This window comes from Hemiscyllium ocellatum, chromosome 9, assembly GCF_020745735.1.
Source record: "Hemiscyllium ocellatum isolate sHemOce1 chromosome 9, sHemOce1.pat.X.cur, whole genome shotgun sequence".
Taxonomy (NCBI): Eukaryota; Metazoa; Chordata; class Chondrichthyes; order Orectolobiformes; family Hemiscylliidae; genus Hemiscyllium; species Hemiscyllium ocellatum.
The window spans coordinates 45,913,483-45,930,968 of record NC_083409.1 but is presented as its reverse complement, the minus strand read 5'-3'; the positions used below and the strand labels follow the sequence as shown (position 1 = coordinate 45,930,968).

At 39.9% G+C, this 17,486-nt stretch overlaps 1 protein-coding gene across 3 annotated transcripts in view; it reads left to right on the top strand.

Annotated features, from left to right (window-relative positions):
• Positions 1 to 17,486, top strand: part of kif14 (kinesin family member 14) — a 112,563-nt gene that overhangs the window by 89,092 nt on the left and 5,985 nt on the right. For all 3 annotated transcript variants that reach the window (XM_060830203.1, XM_060830204.1, XM_060830202.1), the window contains exons 27-28: positions 641 to 763; positions 3,522 to 3,596. In XM_060830203.1, coding sequence (XP_060686186.1) covers positions 641 to 763; positions 3,522 to 3,596 — 198 coding nt within the window. The remainder of the gene's footprint in view (positions 1 to 640; positions 764 to 3,521; positions 3,597 to 17,486) is intronic.

The following is a 17,486-nucleotide window of genomic DNA, read 5'->3' as shown; positions in this document are numbered from 1 at the left end:
AGTTTTCATTCTTGGACTCTTGAAACAATTTTAAGACTTCTTTACAGATCTAGTGGCCTGAACCACCACCTATTTCTGATCGCTGAAATTTGTTTTTAGTTCTGAATGCTTGAAAATTCTGTACAACTCACTTAGCTTGGAGATTTCACAAACTATCCTTCCCTATTTATGAGGGTGAAACTGCTGTCCTGAACTGAAAATTTATTCTTCTGCTGGAATGAAAGTGAAACCTGATTCCTCTGAACAGAACTCGGACCAAACTAAGCAACCTTTGACCATTTGTTTTACTGCAGATCATAAACTCAGTAGTTTAAGCACTTTATGAATTAATTTTACAGATTTCTTGCTGGGTATTTTCTAAGTCGCGTGTATTCTTAGAAATTCTGTATGTAGGTCACTTTTTCAAATAACTTTTTCTGACCTTTCTAAAATAGAAAGCTACTTTCAAAGAACTGAAACCTAATCCCATCTGCCTCTATTTTAAACATTTAAATTCCTAAATGATAATATATTACATACTTTGGATCATACTGTTTCCAAACCAAATCACATTACTCAAAATCTGCACATCTAACTTAAAGAAAAAACTTCTTTTTTTACTTGGTACTAAACCTGAATTATGCTCCAAATGTCTTCACAGAGGAGTGTTATGACCTGCCTTTTTGAAGGAGTAGAATCTGGAATGGAAAGTCTCTTGGATGCTGGTCTAAAAAATATCAAGGACCATCAGAAGTTGTTGCAAAGACCATCATCAAAGTTGGAGGTAATCTGACTGTTTGAAATTCATCATATGGTATGTTAAATTTGCAATACCTAATTGATTGGATTGAGTAATGGGTATATTTTTATTTAAAGCAATTTACTTTTCTTTTCATAACTAATTTTAAAATCAAAATATATCATGAGTTCTGGTATTCTTCTCCCAGATTCTATGTGCTAATCTGTGCAATAATATATATAATTATATACTGTACACTGTAAAGATACTCACAATATCTTTGAATATGTTCATTTATCCTGCATGCCACATCCTTATCTAAGCTTGAAAATGAATGGGAGAACCCAAAGGTTGTCTTGAATCACAGCTTCTGAGAAATTTCAAACCATTGTTCATCACTCGCAACTGGCCTGTTTCAGTTATCAAGTTATCCATCACAAGATAGGAATGTGAAAAAAGACAAAAATTTGTCATTACTTTATTAAAACATAGGATTGCTGAAAAAGGTAGTGATCCATTTAGGACTGAGAAGAGGAAAAATTACTTCTCTCAAAGAAATGTGAATCTTTGGAATTCTTTACCTGGAGGGTTGCATATGCTCCATAATTTAATACATTCAAAGCTGAGAGGAAAGATTTTCGACCTCTCAGGATAATGAAAAGAGCAGTGTAGGGGGAGTGGAGTTGAAGCGCAAGATGAACCATGACTGTATTGAATGGCGGAGCAGGCATGAAGGCCCATATGGGCTACTGCTGCTCCTATTTCTTGTGTTCTTCATGAATTGAACTACCTTATTTGCGAAATGCATTATTGCACTAACTATGCCATAAAATCTTTAACACTGCCATCACTTTTTCTGCTGTATTCCTCAAATACTATTGAGTTGTTAGTGGTTGTGTTAATATGAAGTAATTTTTAAAAATCATTTTAGGAAGACAGGAGTTTTAATGAAATTAATTTAATTGTTCAAACGTTTATCATGATATAGACCAAAAGACCTATACTACATCTGAAGTCATGACTTGTGTTTCAACATACAGGTTCAAATATTTGAGTTTGTTGATTTGTTGCAGTATGACAACTAGCCTCACCTATTCTGAAAAAAAGGGTCTCTGGACCCTAAAAATTAACTCTGCTTTCTGTCCACAGATCCTGCCAGATCTACTGAGTCTTTCCCACAATTTCTGTTTTCTTTGATTTCCAGCGTCTGCAGTTCTTTGATTTTCTTGTCATTTCATCACTTTGCGCTTCTACAAGATTAACAAAATGAAAGTGTTTGTTTATGCCTCCCAAAGATAGATTTAATTTCGTAAAAGTTGTTGTTTATCACCCTAAATGTATAGTATCGTGAGGTTAATAAAAGATTGCAAGTGACGAGAAATATCATTCCATTTGTCAATAGGTTAATGCTCTCATTCACCAGTAGGTAGTGTACATAGCCTTGAAGCAACTGTTATGTTGCATGGCAACACTGACTTTTTTTCTCTTGGTAAATACAGAATAGTGAGTGTGAAAGCTTTGAAGAAATGATTGTATGTTAATGGAGTTAAATGCAAGATGATTTGCATTAAAGGCTTTGTTTATTTAGTGCTGTAATGTTACCTTATAGCACTGATTCAGGCAATAAGTGAATTCACTCATCACCTGAGGTAGTTAATTAACCTTGGTGCCATTCATTCAAGGTGATAAACCAGCAGCTTTAGGCAGAAGACATTTTAGGAGTTTAAGAAAAAACACTTCCTTTCTGTAGAAAGTCCATTAATTTGCCAGTATTGTCCTTGTCATCCAAGCCCTTTGTAGATGATTGCAAGATGACATCACCTGGACAGAACCTGTTGCAAGGATGACAACACCTTTCCCTTAGTGAAACTTTTGACACGTAGTTAAAGCTTCTTCCTCACCAAATCCTACCTCGTTCTCTTCGCCACTTCCTTCTAAGATCATTTCAGGGGAGCTCTTTCAAGTAACTTACAGCTGCATTTTGGACTAATTAGTCATTGGACCTGTGTTTCTCACCATTCTTCTGTTACTGAGTTGTTCAGTTACTCAGTATCTTTTGATATCCTTATCCCCAGCTTAATCCTTGTATTCAACCAGGATAAGCTTTCTTGGGGAAAGGACCATTTTCTATAGCTGTAGTCATCTATATAATTGTTATGAAGTATCTTTACTCATTATTAACATGATTCATTCAAGATAAAATGAATAAACCTTAACATATTTCACAGACACAGAGCATTAATTTACAGTTCCCATGAACCACTTCTTGCTGAACTTCATCTATCAGCAATACTTCTTTTTCTCATTCATTTATTCATCTAGCCTATCTTTAAATAAATCTGTGCTATTTGCTCCAATAACTCCTTGTCATAGTGCATTCCACATTTTTGCCAATCTTTTGGGTAAATGTTTCTTTTGGATTCTCTCTCTATTGGATGTGTTTGTGGCTATGTATATTTCTGACCCCTAGTCTTGCACTCACAAGTAAAAACATTTTCTTAATCATCCTCTGTCTCCCCTCTGCATGTTTTTAAGAGAGAGCTCCAATTTGTTCAGTCTGTCGTGACACACCATTCCGATATCATCCAAACAAATGTTTTTGCATGTTTTCCAATGTCTCTTCCTTTAGAGAATGAAGACCAGAACTGTACACCCTAACCATAGTGTAGCAATCAATTTTCAACCCAGGAAATGTTAGAGTTCCACGCCATATTAAGAGCAGACAGTTATTTGTATATACATATATATGATATGTGCAGATTTTGAATAATAAGTCCAGCAATTTTTTTTTTTAACATTTGAGGTATTTGAGAAATTAAAGAAGTGGAGCATGGCTTTGTCGGTGTCAATACAAAACTATCTCATGGAACTTAAAAAGGTGAGTGATATTAAAGGTTTGCATTTGTTGTAATGTTAAACTTTCATGACTGACACTTCTGTTACCTATTTGGCCCAAAAGAATAAATTAAAGAGTGGTGAACGGAAGTATGTAAGTAGTGTTTATTTTGTGCATGAAAATGTTTGTCCTACCGCAACAGTGAGCAGCATTTCATAGAAATAAAATAGAAAATGTTTGAGTCAGGAATGTTTGTTTTTGAATGTGTGTAACATCTCAAGCCTCAGTTTATTACAGTAACCTATCTTTTAAAATTATAATTCTGGCAAGTATTGCATCACTTTATTTCTGTGCTTCGTTTCTGTCATTAGCGTTGGTAGGTGTTCTGATTTAATACCAAGCTACATCCTATAATGCCTTGTTAGTAAAGTTTTAATTTTATGATTGAAACCACCTGGAATGTTCATGAACAGATAAAGATGGACAATAGCTATTGTACATAGCTATTTTCAATTTTTCACATATGCGTGTTAAGTGGAAGGGTGCTGAATATGGTTTGTAAGTGCAATTGAGTATATGTCCTGAGCTTTGCTGACAGTAACTTGGTAAAATATATGAACAAGAGACCAAGTATTAACATTTGTGGAGTTTTTATTAAATTCAATGTCAACATCCACACATTTCTTGCTTTTCAGTAAGAACAAATAACAAAAGTATTTTAATGTCAGAAAATGAAAGGGCTTGTTATTTTAATTGTCCTGTTATTTTGTGATAATCATTTTGGTATAATATTAATCCTTCCTCTGCAGAACGTCTCTCACTTAAAAATTGCTCTGCAAAATCAAGAATTGCTGCTGTAGTCTATGCATGGAAAAATAAGTATGATTTAATGTTACTATTTCAAATGGGTATCTTGAAAATCAGAGCCATTTGTAGCTTGTGTTAACATGCTTTAAATGTATTCGTCTGTGGTTACTGTTTTATGGGTAAGTTTCATGTCCAGTGATCTCTCTTTTACATGTTGAAATCTCTAATGGGAGTTATAACCTTTAATTGAAAGATTGAAAATAGATTGATTTGTGCTTAGTTTAAATGGCTGCATTTTCAAAGCAAAACTGAATTGCTGTCCAATACCTAATAATTCAGACATTATCTGGGTCTCTGAGTTAACAGTCCAGTAATAGTACCATTAGGCCATCGCCAACCCCCTAAGAGAGTTCCCATTGCGTGCTGAACTTGCTGAATACCTATGGAAACACATTTTATTTTATTATGTTTGCTATATCCAAGATAAAGAAGCTTAAAAATGGTTTGGTTTGGCTTTCTGTTCTGTCTGAAGTTTAATGATATGGCCAAATGGGATTAGGGCAGATTGGGATATCTGGTCGGCATGGATGAGTTGGATTGAAGGGTTAATTTCCATGTTGTATACTCTGTGACTCTGTGATCATGATCGTGATGTGAAGAATTGGCTGAAGTCAGGTTTGAACATATGGTGACTCTATAGTTTTATGGACACTTTATGACTAGGCTTTACTACAAGTGGGTCTTTCGGTGAGATACTGGTTGTTTCCAAATAGAATTGACACATTGCGAATCATTTCTTTCAGATAAACAATAACAAAATAGAGAATAGAGTGCTCCATTACTCCAGTGGTTTTCTGCAAGTGATATTCCACTAGTACTGCTTCATTACTGGATCTATTTCCAGTGTTCAAAGATGCATGTGTCAATGCCACGATTAAAAAGAAAGACTGACTTGCATTTATATAGCATTTTCATGACCATGCACCTTCCCAAAGTGCGTTACAAATAATGAAGTACTTCTGACATACACTCACTGTTGTAATTTAGGCAATGGGACAACCAAATTCGGCATTGCAAATCTGCTCAAACAGGAATGTGATAACAATGAGGTAATCTGTTTTTTGTGATGTTTGTTGAAGATTAAACATTGACCAACTCCTTTTGCTTTTGTTTGAAAGTACTGTGGGATATTTTGCATTCACCTGAAAGAATAGACGGAGCCCCAAATTTATACATAAGAGAGACGTGCGGTATTCTGATTAACACAGTACTCTCTCAGAACTGTACTACACTCAGCATTAGGTTTTGTGCTCATGTTCTCGAGCAGCTCTTGAAGCCACAACCTTCTGACTTTGGCAAGAGTGCAGACAATGAGCTGTGGCTAATACTACAGTATGTGCACTTTCCAACAAAGGAAATAAAATGTATAAAATGTCACTGCAACTGTAGTTTGTAGTCAAAATTACTTTCTCAATCTTCAAATATTGAAGGAATTTTTATCTATAGAAAAATAAGTGGGGTTTTATAGTGTTGTCGGTTCAGGGTCAGTGCAAAATTCATCATCTTTTATTGTGTAGAGGAATAGTTTTATAAGCTGGACTTGCTGCTGTTGTCAGGCAGAGTGGGGATGTTGAAAATGAAAAAATGATATCTAATAAAAGCAAAATATTGCAGATGGTGGAAATCTGAAACACAGACAATGCTGGAGAAATCAGGTTAGCACTATCTGTGGAAAGAAAAACATGGTTAACATCTGACTCCTTTTCAGTATGGAACAAGAATCATGCTGATTTGAAATGTTAACTCTTATTTCTCTGTCCAAGAAAGTCCTCTAACCTTTAGTTAGTATAATGACACAAAAGCTTATTTGTTGATGTTAGTTTTTTTTTGAGGTTTAACTTTAGAAAGTTGACTGTCAGAGTTATTGATTTTGGATTTACTTTCCATTTCACATTGCCATTAGGATTTTTTAAAAAGAAGTAATTAAGAAATTTTACAATTTATGTGCTATTTGCCAGTTGTTACACAGCTTTATGCCTCTCATATATGGGGAGGATCACCATTTTAAGTTTAGATAGAATTGAATGTGGACAATTTACCTCAATCCAAGATGGAGTCTGGGGTCAGATACTTCTTCAGTTTCTGTACAGACTGGGACCAACAAAGTTTGGACTTAATGCTGGACAGTTATTTAAAATGCAAATTGCTTTTTTTACGACTTAACATTGAAGAAACATTGGGATGCAACAGACCATATGTGCAATTAGCTCTTATTACTGTCTGGAACATAAACAGAAATCGCTGGAGTAACTCAGCAGGACTGTCAGCATCTGGGAAGAAAGCAGAGTTAATCTTTTGAGTCCAGTGACTGTTCATCAGAACTGTTCTAATAAAGAGTCACTGGACTCAAAATGTTAACTCTCGCTTTTTTCCTGCAGATGCTGCCTGACCTGTAAGTTTTTCCAGCAATGTTTATTTTTTGTTTCAGATCTCCAGCATCAGTAGTTCTTTGAACCTCAGTCTCTGTAAGCATTCAGACAATAATACAAAACAATCATTCCCTGCAATATGTGGTATCTGCAAACTTGAAATGTCAGAAAAAAGGTTGAGATGGAAACCATTTCATCCCAATAAGGTGCAAACAGCTGTAATTCATTCTTTCTGTGGAATAATTGTTGTGCCATTAACCCATTGTGTTGACAATGGAAAACAACAATCTGTTGTCACAAGATGGAAACTGGCTTGTGTTAGGAAATGCTTTATTAATCCTAACAACAATCCAGTGTGTCAGAGAGGGTATAAGTAAAAGGATCCTGCCGAAAATATCCACAACAGAAAAGTGGAGCTAATTTGCTTGTCTTGCAATATTGATTTTTTTTTAATTACAGGGTGTTCAACCAAATTAACTTTAAAAAAATCTTGCTGTTCCTTGGAGTGAATCATTGAGTTAATCACCAGAAACCTCCAACCTTCATTTTCTATAGTGAGCTGAAAGGAGATTTATCAGGCCTGCAACATTTCTAATGACCACCTTGAAGAGCTAAAATAAAAGTAATCTCTCGATCTTTTCCAAAGATCTCAGTGCATGTTGCCTGCCTTTGTTGTAATCATCTTATGTTGGCATGTCTGCGAATGAGGAGTTTATTGCATTACATTCTGGGTGTTGTGCAAGTATGTATTTACCCTTCTAACCTAAACTCAAAAGACAGCCTGTTTATATCTCTTAAAAATCTCTCCCCTGCAACATTAACATTTAAAATAGCAAGTTACTCCTTTGTATTGTTTAACTTACAATTTGGATCAAATAAAACGTTGCGATCCCAGTTGGTGGTCTTACTGGACAAGTTCAATCACAAAATGAAATCTAGTTTAGAGTCACAGAGTCATTGGCATGTATAGCATGGAAACAGACCCTTCAGTCCAACTCGTCCATGTCGACCAGATATCCCAACCCAATCTGGTCCATATCCCTCCAAACCTTCTATTCATATACCCATCCAGATACCTTTTAAATGTTGCAATTCTACTAGCCTCCTCCACTTCCTCTGGCAGCTCATTCCATAAACATACCACCCTCTGAGTGGAAAAGTTGCTTCTTGGGTCTCTTTTATATCTTTTTTCCCCCCTCATCCTAACCTATGCCCTCTAGTTCTGGACTCCCTCACCCCAGAAAAAAGATTTTGTCTATTTATTCTATCCATGCCCCTCATGAATCTATAAACCTCTATAAAGGTCACCCCTCAGCCTCCGACACTCCAGGGAAAACAGCCCTAGCCTATTCAACCTCTCCCTGTAGCTCAAATCCTCCAACCCTGGCAACATCCTTATAAATCTTTTCTGAACCCTTTCAACCTTCACAACATATTTCCGATAGGAAGGAGACCAGAATTGCACGCAATATTCCAACAGTGGCCTTACTAATGTCCTGTACAGCTGCAACATGTATTCTGTACTCTGACCAATAAAGGAAAGCATACCAAATGCCTTCTTCACTATCCTATCTATCTGCTACTCCACTTTCAAGGAGCTATGAACTTGCACTCCAAGGTCTCTTTGTTCAGCAACACTCCCCAAGACCTTACCATTAGGTCTATAAGTCCTACTAAGATTTGCTTTCCCAAAATGCAGTACCTCATATTTATCTAAATTAAACTCCATCTGCCACTTCTCAGCCCATTGCCCATCTGATCAAAATCCCATTGTAATCTGAGGTAACCTTCTTCGCTGTCCACTACACTTCCAATTTTGGTGTCATTTGCAAACTTACTAACTATACATTCCAAATCATTTATATAAATGATGAAAAGGAGTGGACCCAGCATCGATCCTTGTGGCACTCCACTGGTCACAAGCCTCCAGTCTGAAAAACAACCCTCTACCACCACCCTCTGTCTTCTACCCTTTGAGCCAGTTCCGTATCCAAATGGCTAGTTCTCCCTGTATTCCATGAGATCTGACCTTACTCATCAGTCTCCCATGGGAACCTTGTCAAACGCCTTACTGAAGTCTATAGAGATCACATCTACCGCCTGGCCTTCATCAATCCTCTTTGTTACCAGTTCAAAAAACTCAATCAAGTTTGTGAGACATGATTTCCCACGCATAAAGCCATGTTGACTATCTCTAATCAGTCCTTGCCTTTCCAATTACATGTACATCCTGTCCCTTAGAATTCCCTCCAACTTGCCCACTACTGACGTCAGGCTCACTGGTCTATAGTTCCCTGGCTTGTCCTTACCACGCTTCTTAAACAGTGACACCATGTTAGTCAACTTCCAGTCTTCTGGCAGTTTACCTGTGACTATTGATGATACAAATATCTCAGCAAGAGGCCCAGCAATCACTTCCCTAGCTTCCCAGTACACCTGAGCAGGTCCTGGGGATTAATCCACTTTTATGTGTTTCAAGACATCCAGCACTTCCTCCTCTGTAATATGGACATTTTTTAAGATGTCACCATCTATTTCCCTACATTTTTTATCTTTCTGTCCTTTTCCACAGCAAACACTGATGCAAAATATTCGTTTAATATCTCCCCCCATCTCCTGCAGCTCCACACAACGGCCACCTTGCTGATCTTTGAGGGGTCCTATTCTCTCCCTAGTTATCCTTTTATCCTTTACGTATTTGTAAAAATCCTTTGGATTCTCCTTAACTCTATTTGCCAAAGCTATCTCATGTCCCCTTTTTGCCCTTCTGATTTCCCTCTTAAGTATACTCTTACTGCCTTTATACTCTTCTAAGGATTCACTCGAATATCCTGTCAATACCTAACATCTGCTTCCTTCTTTTCCTTAACCAAACCATCAATTTCTTTAGTCATCCAGCATTCCCTATACCTAACAGCCTTTCCTTTCACCCTAACAGGAATATACTTTGTCTGGATTCTCATTATCTCATTCCTGAAGGCTTCCCATTTTCGAGTCGCCGTTTTGCCTGTGAACATACTCACCCAATCAGCTTTTGAAAGTTCTTGCCTAATACCGTCAAAATTGGCCTTTCTCCAATTTAGAACTTCAACTTTTAGAACTGGTCTATCCTTTTCCATCATTATTTTAAAACGAATAGATTTATGGTCGCTGGCCCCAAAGTGCTCCCCCACTGACACCTCAGTCACCTGCCCTGCCTTATTTCCCAAGAGTAGGTCAAGTTTTGCACCTTCTCCAGTAGGCACACTTAACAAATTCTCCACTTAAACCCTTCACACAATGGCAGTCCCAGTTGATGTTTGGAAAGTTAAAATCCCCTACCATAACCACCTATTGTTCGTACAGATAACTGAGATCTCCTTACAAATTGGTTTCTCAATTTCCCTCTGACTATTAGGGGTCTATAATACAATCCCAATAAGGTGATCATCCCTTTCTTATTTCTCAGCTCCACCCAAATAACTCCCCTGGATGTATTTCTGTGAATATCCTCAGTCAGTACAGCTGTACTGTTATCCTTTATCAAAAAAACCACTCACCCCTCCTCTCTTGCCTCCCTTTCTATCCTTCCTGTAGCATTTGTATCCTGGAACATTAAGCTGCCGGTCCTGTCCATCTCTGAGCCATGTTTCTGTAATTGCTATGATATCCCAGTCCCATGTTCCTAACCATGCCCTGAGTTCATCTGTCTTCCCTGTTAGGCCTCTTGCATTGAAATAAATGCAGTTTAATTTATCAGTCCTACCTTGTTCTCTGCTTTATCCCTGCCTGCCCTGACTGTTTCACTCACCTTTGTTCTCAACTGTACCAGTCTCAGATTGATCTCTTTCCTCACCAATTCCCTTGGTCCCACCCTCCCACCATACTAGTACCACAGTGGCACAGTGGTTAGCACTGTTACCTCACAGCGCCAGAGACCCGGGTTCAGTTCCCACCTCAGGCAACTGTCTGTGTGGAGTTTTCACGTTCTCCCAGTGTCTGCGTGGGTTTTCTCCGGGTGCTCCGGTTTCCTCCCACAATCCAAAAATGTGTAGGTTAGGTGAATTGGCCATGCTAAATTGCCCATAGTGTTAGGTGAAGGGGTAAATGTAGGGGAATGGATCTAGGTGGGTTGCTCTTCGGCGGGTCGGTGTGGACTTGTTGGGCTGAAGGGCCTGTTTCCACACTGTAAGTAATCTAAAAATATCCTCCCGAGCAGCTCAAGCAAATCTCCCTGCCAGTATATTAGTCCCCTTCCAATTTAGGTGCAATCTATCCTCCTTGTACAGGTCACTTCTACCCCAAAACTGGTTCCAGTGATCCAAAAATGTGAATCCTTCTCCTGTACACCAGCTCCTTAGCCATGCATTCATCTGCTCTATCCTCCTATTCCTGCCTTCACTAGCTCGTAGCACCAGGAGTAATTAATAGATCACTTTTTTTTGGTTTTGTTAGTTCAACTGATGGTTAGTCACTGAAACATATTTATACGAGGCTACATATTTGCTTTAAAAATGTAGGTTTATCACATGAAAGCAGAAGTATTTTAAAAGGTCATGCTATCCAAACATGGAACGTTATTAGAAAGAGTTTATAACACACAGCAAAGTGAAGTTTTGATGTGTTTGCCGACACTATCCATTACACAGTCTCAAGTCCTTAGTGATTACGCCACTATCTCATACCTTGAGGGTTCTACTTGACTGATCCCTGACGGTGAGGTAAAAACAATGACCGCAGATGCTGGAAACCAGATTCTGGATCAGTGGTGCTGGAAGAGCACAGCAGTTCAGGCAGCACCCAACGAGCAGCGAAATCGACATTTCGGGCAAAAGCCCTTCATCAGGAATAAAGGCAGTGAGCTGGAAGCATGGAGAGATAAGCTAGAGGAGGGTGGGGTGGGGAGAGAGTAGCATAGAGTACAATGGGTGAGTGGGGGAGGAGATGAAGGTGATAGGTCAGGGAGGAGAGCGTGGACTGGATAGGTGGAAAAGAAGATAGGCAGGTCGGATAAGTCCGGACAAGTCATGGGGAGAGTGCTGAACTGGAAGTTTGAAACTAGGATGAGGTGGGGGAAGGGGAAATGAGGAAGCTGTTGAAGTCCACATTGATGCCCTGGGGTTGAAGTGTTCTGAGGCGGAAGATGAAGCGTTCTTCCTCCAAGCGTCTGGTAGTGAGGGAGTGGCGGTGAAGGAGGCCCAGGACCTCCATGTCCTCGGCAGAGTGGGAGGGGGAGTTGAAATGTTGGGCCACGGGGCGGTGTGGTTGATTGGTGCGGGTATCTCGGAGATGTTCCCTAAAGCGCTCTGCTAGGAGGCACCCAGTCTCAAAACGCCAACTCGAGGAACACCGCTGAAGCAAATCGAGGACACCTCTTCCTACTGCCTCCTAGACCATGACCCCACCCTCCATCACCAGACCATCATCTCCCAGACCATACAGAACCTCATCACCTCAGGAGATCTCCCACCCGCAGCTTCCAACCTCGTAGTCCGGGAACCCCGTACTGCCCGATTTTACCTCCTTCCCAAGATCCACAAGCCTGACCACCCTGGCTGACCCATTGTCTCAGCATGCTCCTGCCCCACTGAACTCATCTCTACCTACCTCGACACTGTCCTATGCCCCCTAGTCCAGGAACTCCCAACATATGTTCGAGACACCACCCACGCCCTCCACCTCCTCCAAGACTTCCGTTTTCCCGGCCCACAATGCCTCATCTTCACCATGGATATCCAATCCCTCTACATCTCCATGACCAGGGCCTCCAAGCCCTCCGTTTTTTCCTCTCCAGACATCCCCAACAGTACCCTTCCACCGACACACTCATTCGTTTGGCCGAACTGGTCCTCACCCTTAACAATTTCTCCTTTGAATCCTCCCACTTCCTCCAGGCCAAACGGGTAGCCATGGGCACATTTATGGGCCCCAGCTATTCCTGTCTCTTTGTTGGCTACGTAGAACAGCTGATCTTCCGTAATTACACCGGCACCACTCCCCACCTCTTCCTCCACTACATTGATGACTGCATTGGCGCCACCTTGTGCTCCAGTGAGGAGGTTGAGCAATTCATCAACTTCACCAACACATCCACCCTGACCTTAAATTTACCTGGACCATCTCTGACACCTCCCTCCCCTTCCTGGACCTTTCCATCTCCATTAATGATGACTGACTTGACACTGACATTTTTTACAAACCCACCGACTCCCACAGCGACTCTTTCCACCCTACTTCCTGCAAAAATGCCATCCCGTATTCCCAATTCCTCCGCCTCCGCTGTATCTGCTCCCAGGAGGACCAGTTTCACCACAGAACACACCACATGGCCTCCTTCTTTAGAGACCGCAATTTCCCTTCCCACGTGATTAAAGATGCCCTCCAATGCATCTCTCCACATCCCGCACCTCCGCCCTCAGACCACACCCCTCCAACCGTAACAAGGGCAGAACGCCCCTGGTGCTCACCTTCCACTCTACCAACCTTCGCATAAACCAAATCATCCGCCGTCATTTCCGCCACCTCCAAAAAGACCCCACCACCAGAGATATATTTCCCTCCCCACCCCTTTCCGCCTTCCGCAAAGACCGTTCCCTCCATGACTACCTGGTCAGGTCCACGCCCCCCCCACGACCCACCCTCCCATCCTGGCACTTTCCCCTGCCACCACAGGAACTGTAAAACCTGTGCCCATACCTCCTCCCTCACCTCTATCTAAGGTCCTAAAGGAGCCTTCCACATCCATCAAAGTTTTACCTGCACATCCACTAATATCATTTATTGTATCCGTTGCTCCCGATGTGGTCTCCTCTACATTGGGGAAACTGGGCACCTCCTAGCAGAGCGCTTTAGGGAACATCTCCGAGATACCCGCACCAATCAACCACACTGCCCCGTGGCCCAACATTTCAACTCCCCCTCCCACTCTGCCGAGGACATGGAGGTCCTGGGCCTCCTTCACTGCCGCTCCCTCACCACCAGACACCTGGAGGAAGAACGCTTCATCTTCCGCCTCGGAACACTTCAACCCCAGGGCATCAACAGCTTCCTCATTTTCCCTTCCCCCAACTTTATCCTAGTTTCAAACTTCCAGTTCAGCACTGTCTCCATGACTTGTTCGGACTTGTCCGACCTGCCTATCTTCTTTTCCACCTATCCACTCCACCCTTTCCTCCCTGACCTATCACCTTCAACTCCTCCCCCACTCACCCATTGTACTCTATGCTACTCTCTCCCCACCCCACCCTCCCCTAGCTTATCTCTCCATGCTTCCAGCTCACTGCCTTTATTCCTGATGAAGGGCTTTTGCCCGAAATATCGATTTTGCTGCTCGTTGGATGCTGCCTGAACTGCTGTGCTCTTCCAGCACCACTGATCCAGGATCCCTTACAGTTTTTTGGCTGTGGATGGTGAAGCCAAATTGATGAGTCCTTTTGAAATGTGGGATCATGACATGAACTTTTCCACAAATCTGAGAGTTTAAGCTTTTCCAATTCTAATAACCTGCAGATTTCTATGCAAACTCTTAGATTGAAAGCTTTACCTACTAAATACTTTGAGTGATGTACTTCTCTGAAGTACCCTGGTAGAGAAATGAAACTTATTTCTGAGCTCAGCCCTCATCCTAGATTCTTCTGAACTGAAAACAAAATTGATGACCTTCAAATATTTATGATTTGGAGACACCAGTGTTGGACTGTGGTGTACAAAGTTAAAAATCACACAACACCAGGTTATTATCCAACAGGTTTATTTGGAATCACTAGCTTTCAGAGCGCTGCTCCTTCATCAGGTGATTGTAGCAAAAATTTCCAGTGTGATGTAACTGAAATTATATATTGAAAAATATCTGGATTGTTTAAGTGTCTCATCTTTTAGAATGACCATGTTGGTATCAGTTCTTTCATATGTAAATTGCAAAACTTTTTAAAAAAAGTTACATTCTCAAGTGCACTTTAACAATTGGTGTCATGTCAGCCCAGATAAGGTATTGAAGGTGTTAACACCATGAGGATGTCGGTGCCACAATGGTCGGACTGATTCTAATCTAAAAAATGGATTTTCAGAATTTTACATGGATTCATGCAGTTTTTGAGCAAATTAAAATGTTATTTTGCAAATAAAAATTCACCCCACAAACCTATGTGTATGTCTGCATATGGATGTGTGTGTGGTAAGGTGGGGGGCTTATGAGTGTCTGTGAGAGGGTGTGTGTTTGAGTGTATGTGTGAGCGTGTGAGAGAGGGTCTGTGAGTGTATGTGTATAGTGCAATGGGGTCACCTGTAGTGTGACATGAACCCTTGGCTATTGATCGCCAAGTTCGGTACTCATGGGGATGGCCTCAACTGGGACGTTGGGTTCATGTCGCATTATAGGTGACCCCATTGCAACGCGCACACACGCGCGCACACACACACGCGCGCGCGCGCTCAGATGCGCACACACACACACACATGCTCATAAGCCCCCTCCACACACACACATGCAGACATGCGCATAACTTTGTGAAGTGAATTTGTACTTGCAGAATTACATTTTAATTTGCTCAAAAACTGCATGAATCCATGTAAGATTCTGAAAATCCATTTTTTAGATTAGATGCAGTCCGACCATTGTGGCACAGATAGCCTCACAGGGCTTTCAGTACCTTATCTGGGCTGACATGACACCAATTGTTAAAGTGCACTTGCAAATGTTTATAAAAAAAGTTTTGCGGTATACATATGAAATAACTGATACCAACATGGTCATTCTAAAGGATGAGTGACTTAACAAACAATCTGGGTCTTTTTCAATATATAATTTCAGTTACATCACACTGGAAACTTTTGCTATACATTCTGTGTCTTACAATCTTATTCTCCTCAATCACCTGTTGAAGGAGCAGTGCTCCAAAAGCTAATGATTCCAAATAAACCTGTTGGACTATAACCTGGTGTTGTGTGATTTTTAACTTTAAATATTTACCCCACCTGTTAACACCACAGGGGTCTGCAGACACCTGCATTATGACAAATGCTAGATTTTGTCACTGTTCTGGAAGGTCTGTCTGGCCTTTTTTTTAAGAAAACTCCCCATAGAAGTAACCAACACTTACATTTCAACCAATTTGAAACTCAAATTCCATGAATGAAATTATACATCCATAATTTCATTTAGCAAGTTGGTTTAAGTAAAAATGCTTGGAATCTGTTGTAACTTGTAAAAAATGATGTAAAGTTTCAATTTTATTTGCTGACTTGTTTAAAAATGCTAGTATTTAACCTGACATTTCAGTAAGTAATTGAATATCTATCTTGGCTATATTAATTTTATTCCATAACATAAGCTAAATGAATTCAAATGAATTTTCCTATTTTAAAATAGAATGTTCTGACCTAATAGATAATGTAACAATGATATTGGTAGGCTCTTAGAAGGTTTAGACCGATGCATATGTTCATATCTATTTACTGCTGGTCCTGTGCTTGATGCACATCTTATCTGGACAAAACAGGTTCCGTTATCTCCAGCACCACAGTCTCTTCCCTGACTGAGTGCAAACAATTTCTGGATTAAGCTAGCATGTACAATATGGAATTTGCATTTTATTAATTAGAGTCTGTAAAAGGATTAATGATTGAAATCCTTTCTTTAAAATTTTGCTTGTCAAAATGTCTTTTATCCATTACTCTATATGAATAGACTGCCACTTGTCATCAATTAGCCGTGTTTATTGAGGAGATGTGCACATTTTTATTACTACAGTAACACAATTGGGTGCTTGGTAATTTAAGTTTTACAATAGTTAAACTTGCTTTGGCAACACCATTGTTTCAATTTAAATTGGGAAAATAATGCTTATTCATCTAGTTTATTTGAGATTGCACGTCTTTTGGCACTTGGACATGGCATGCAGTTGGAAATGTTTGCTGTTTTGCAAATTGCAAACCAGAGTTTAAATATTACATAGAGAAAACCTGTTTTCTTCTTGGAACAAAGGAGTCCAATGGCTACTTGCGTTATAGTGTGTGATTTATTGAAGTGGGAAGAGAAAAGCCAATAAGTATCTCCTCCAGTGGTCAACTCTTTGTCACCTATATAAAACACACAAAGCAAACTGTCAAGTTGAAATGTTTATATAGCAGGCACAAGACCATGTGATCATCAATAGTTATAAAAGGCAACTTTTGTCTGTTAAGCTTGTTTAAAAATTCATTGTTCAGTTTATTTTGGTCACTGCTTGTTCTTTATTTTGTAATACCAGCTTATATTGATGCTTAGGTTGAAAGTATAGAAGATTATGATTGAATGCCTTCTTTTATTATCTGGGGTAATGTTTGTATGTCTGTTTGTAAATAGTATTTCTTTAATAAAAGATTGATTTCAATTAAATTTGGTATATGGGGTATGGCACAAAAAAGAGTTGATTTATTTTGAAGATCTAGACACTAGATTGTCTTTGAGAATCTGTGAATATTGAGAGTTCACAAGATATAGGAGCAAAATTAGGCCATTTGGCCCATTTAGTCTGCTCCACCATTCGATCATTACTGATATGCTCCTCACCCCCACTTTCCTGCCTTTTCTCCATCTCCCTTCAACCCATTATCAATTAAAAATCTGTCTATCTCCCCCTTAAATTTATTCACTGTCCCAACATCCATTGCACTTTTGGGGTAGAGGTGGGCAAATTGACTTTTTTTAATAATGTGCATTATTTTAATTAAAATTGCT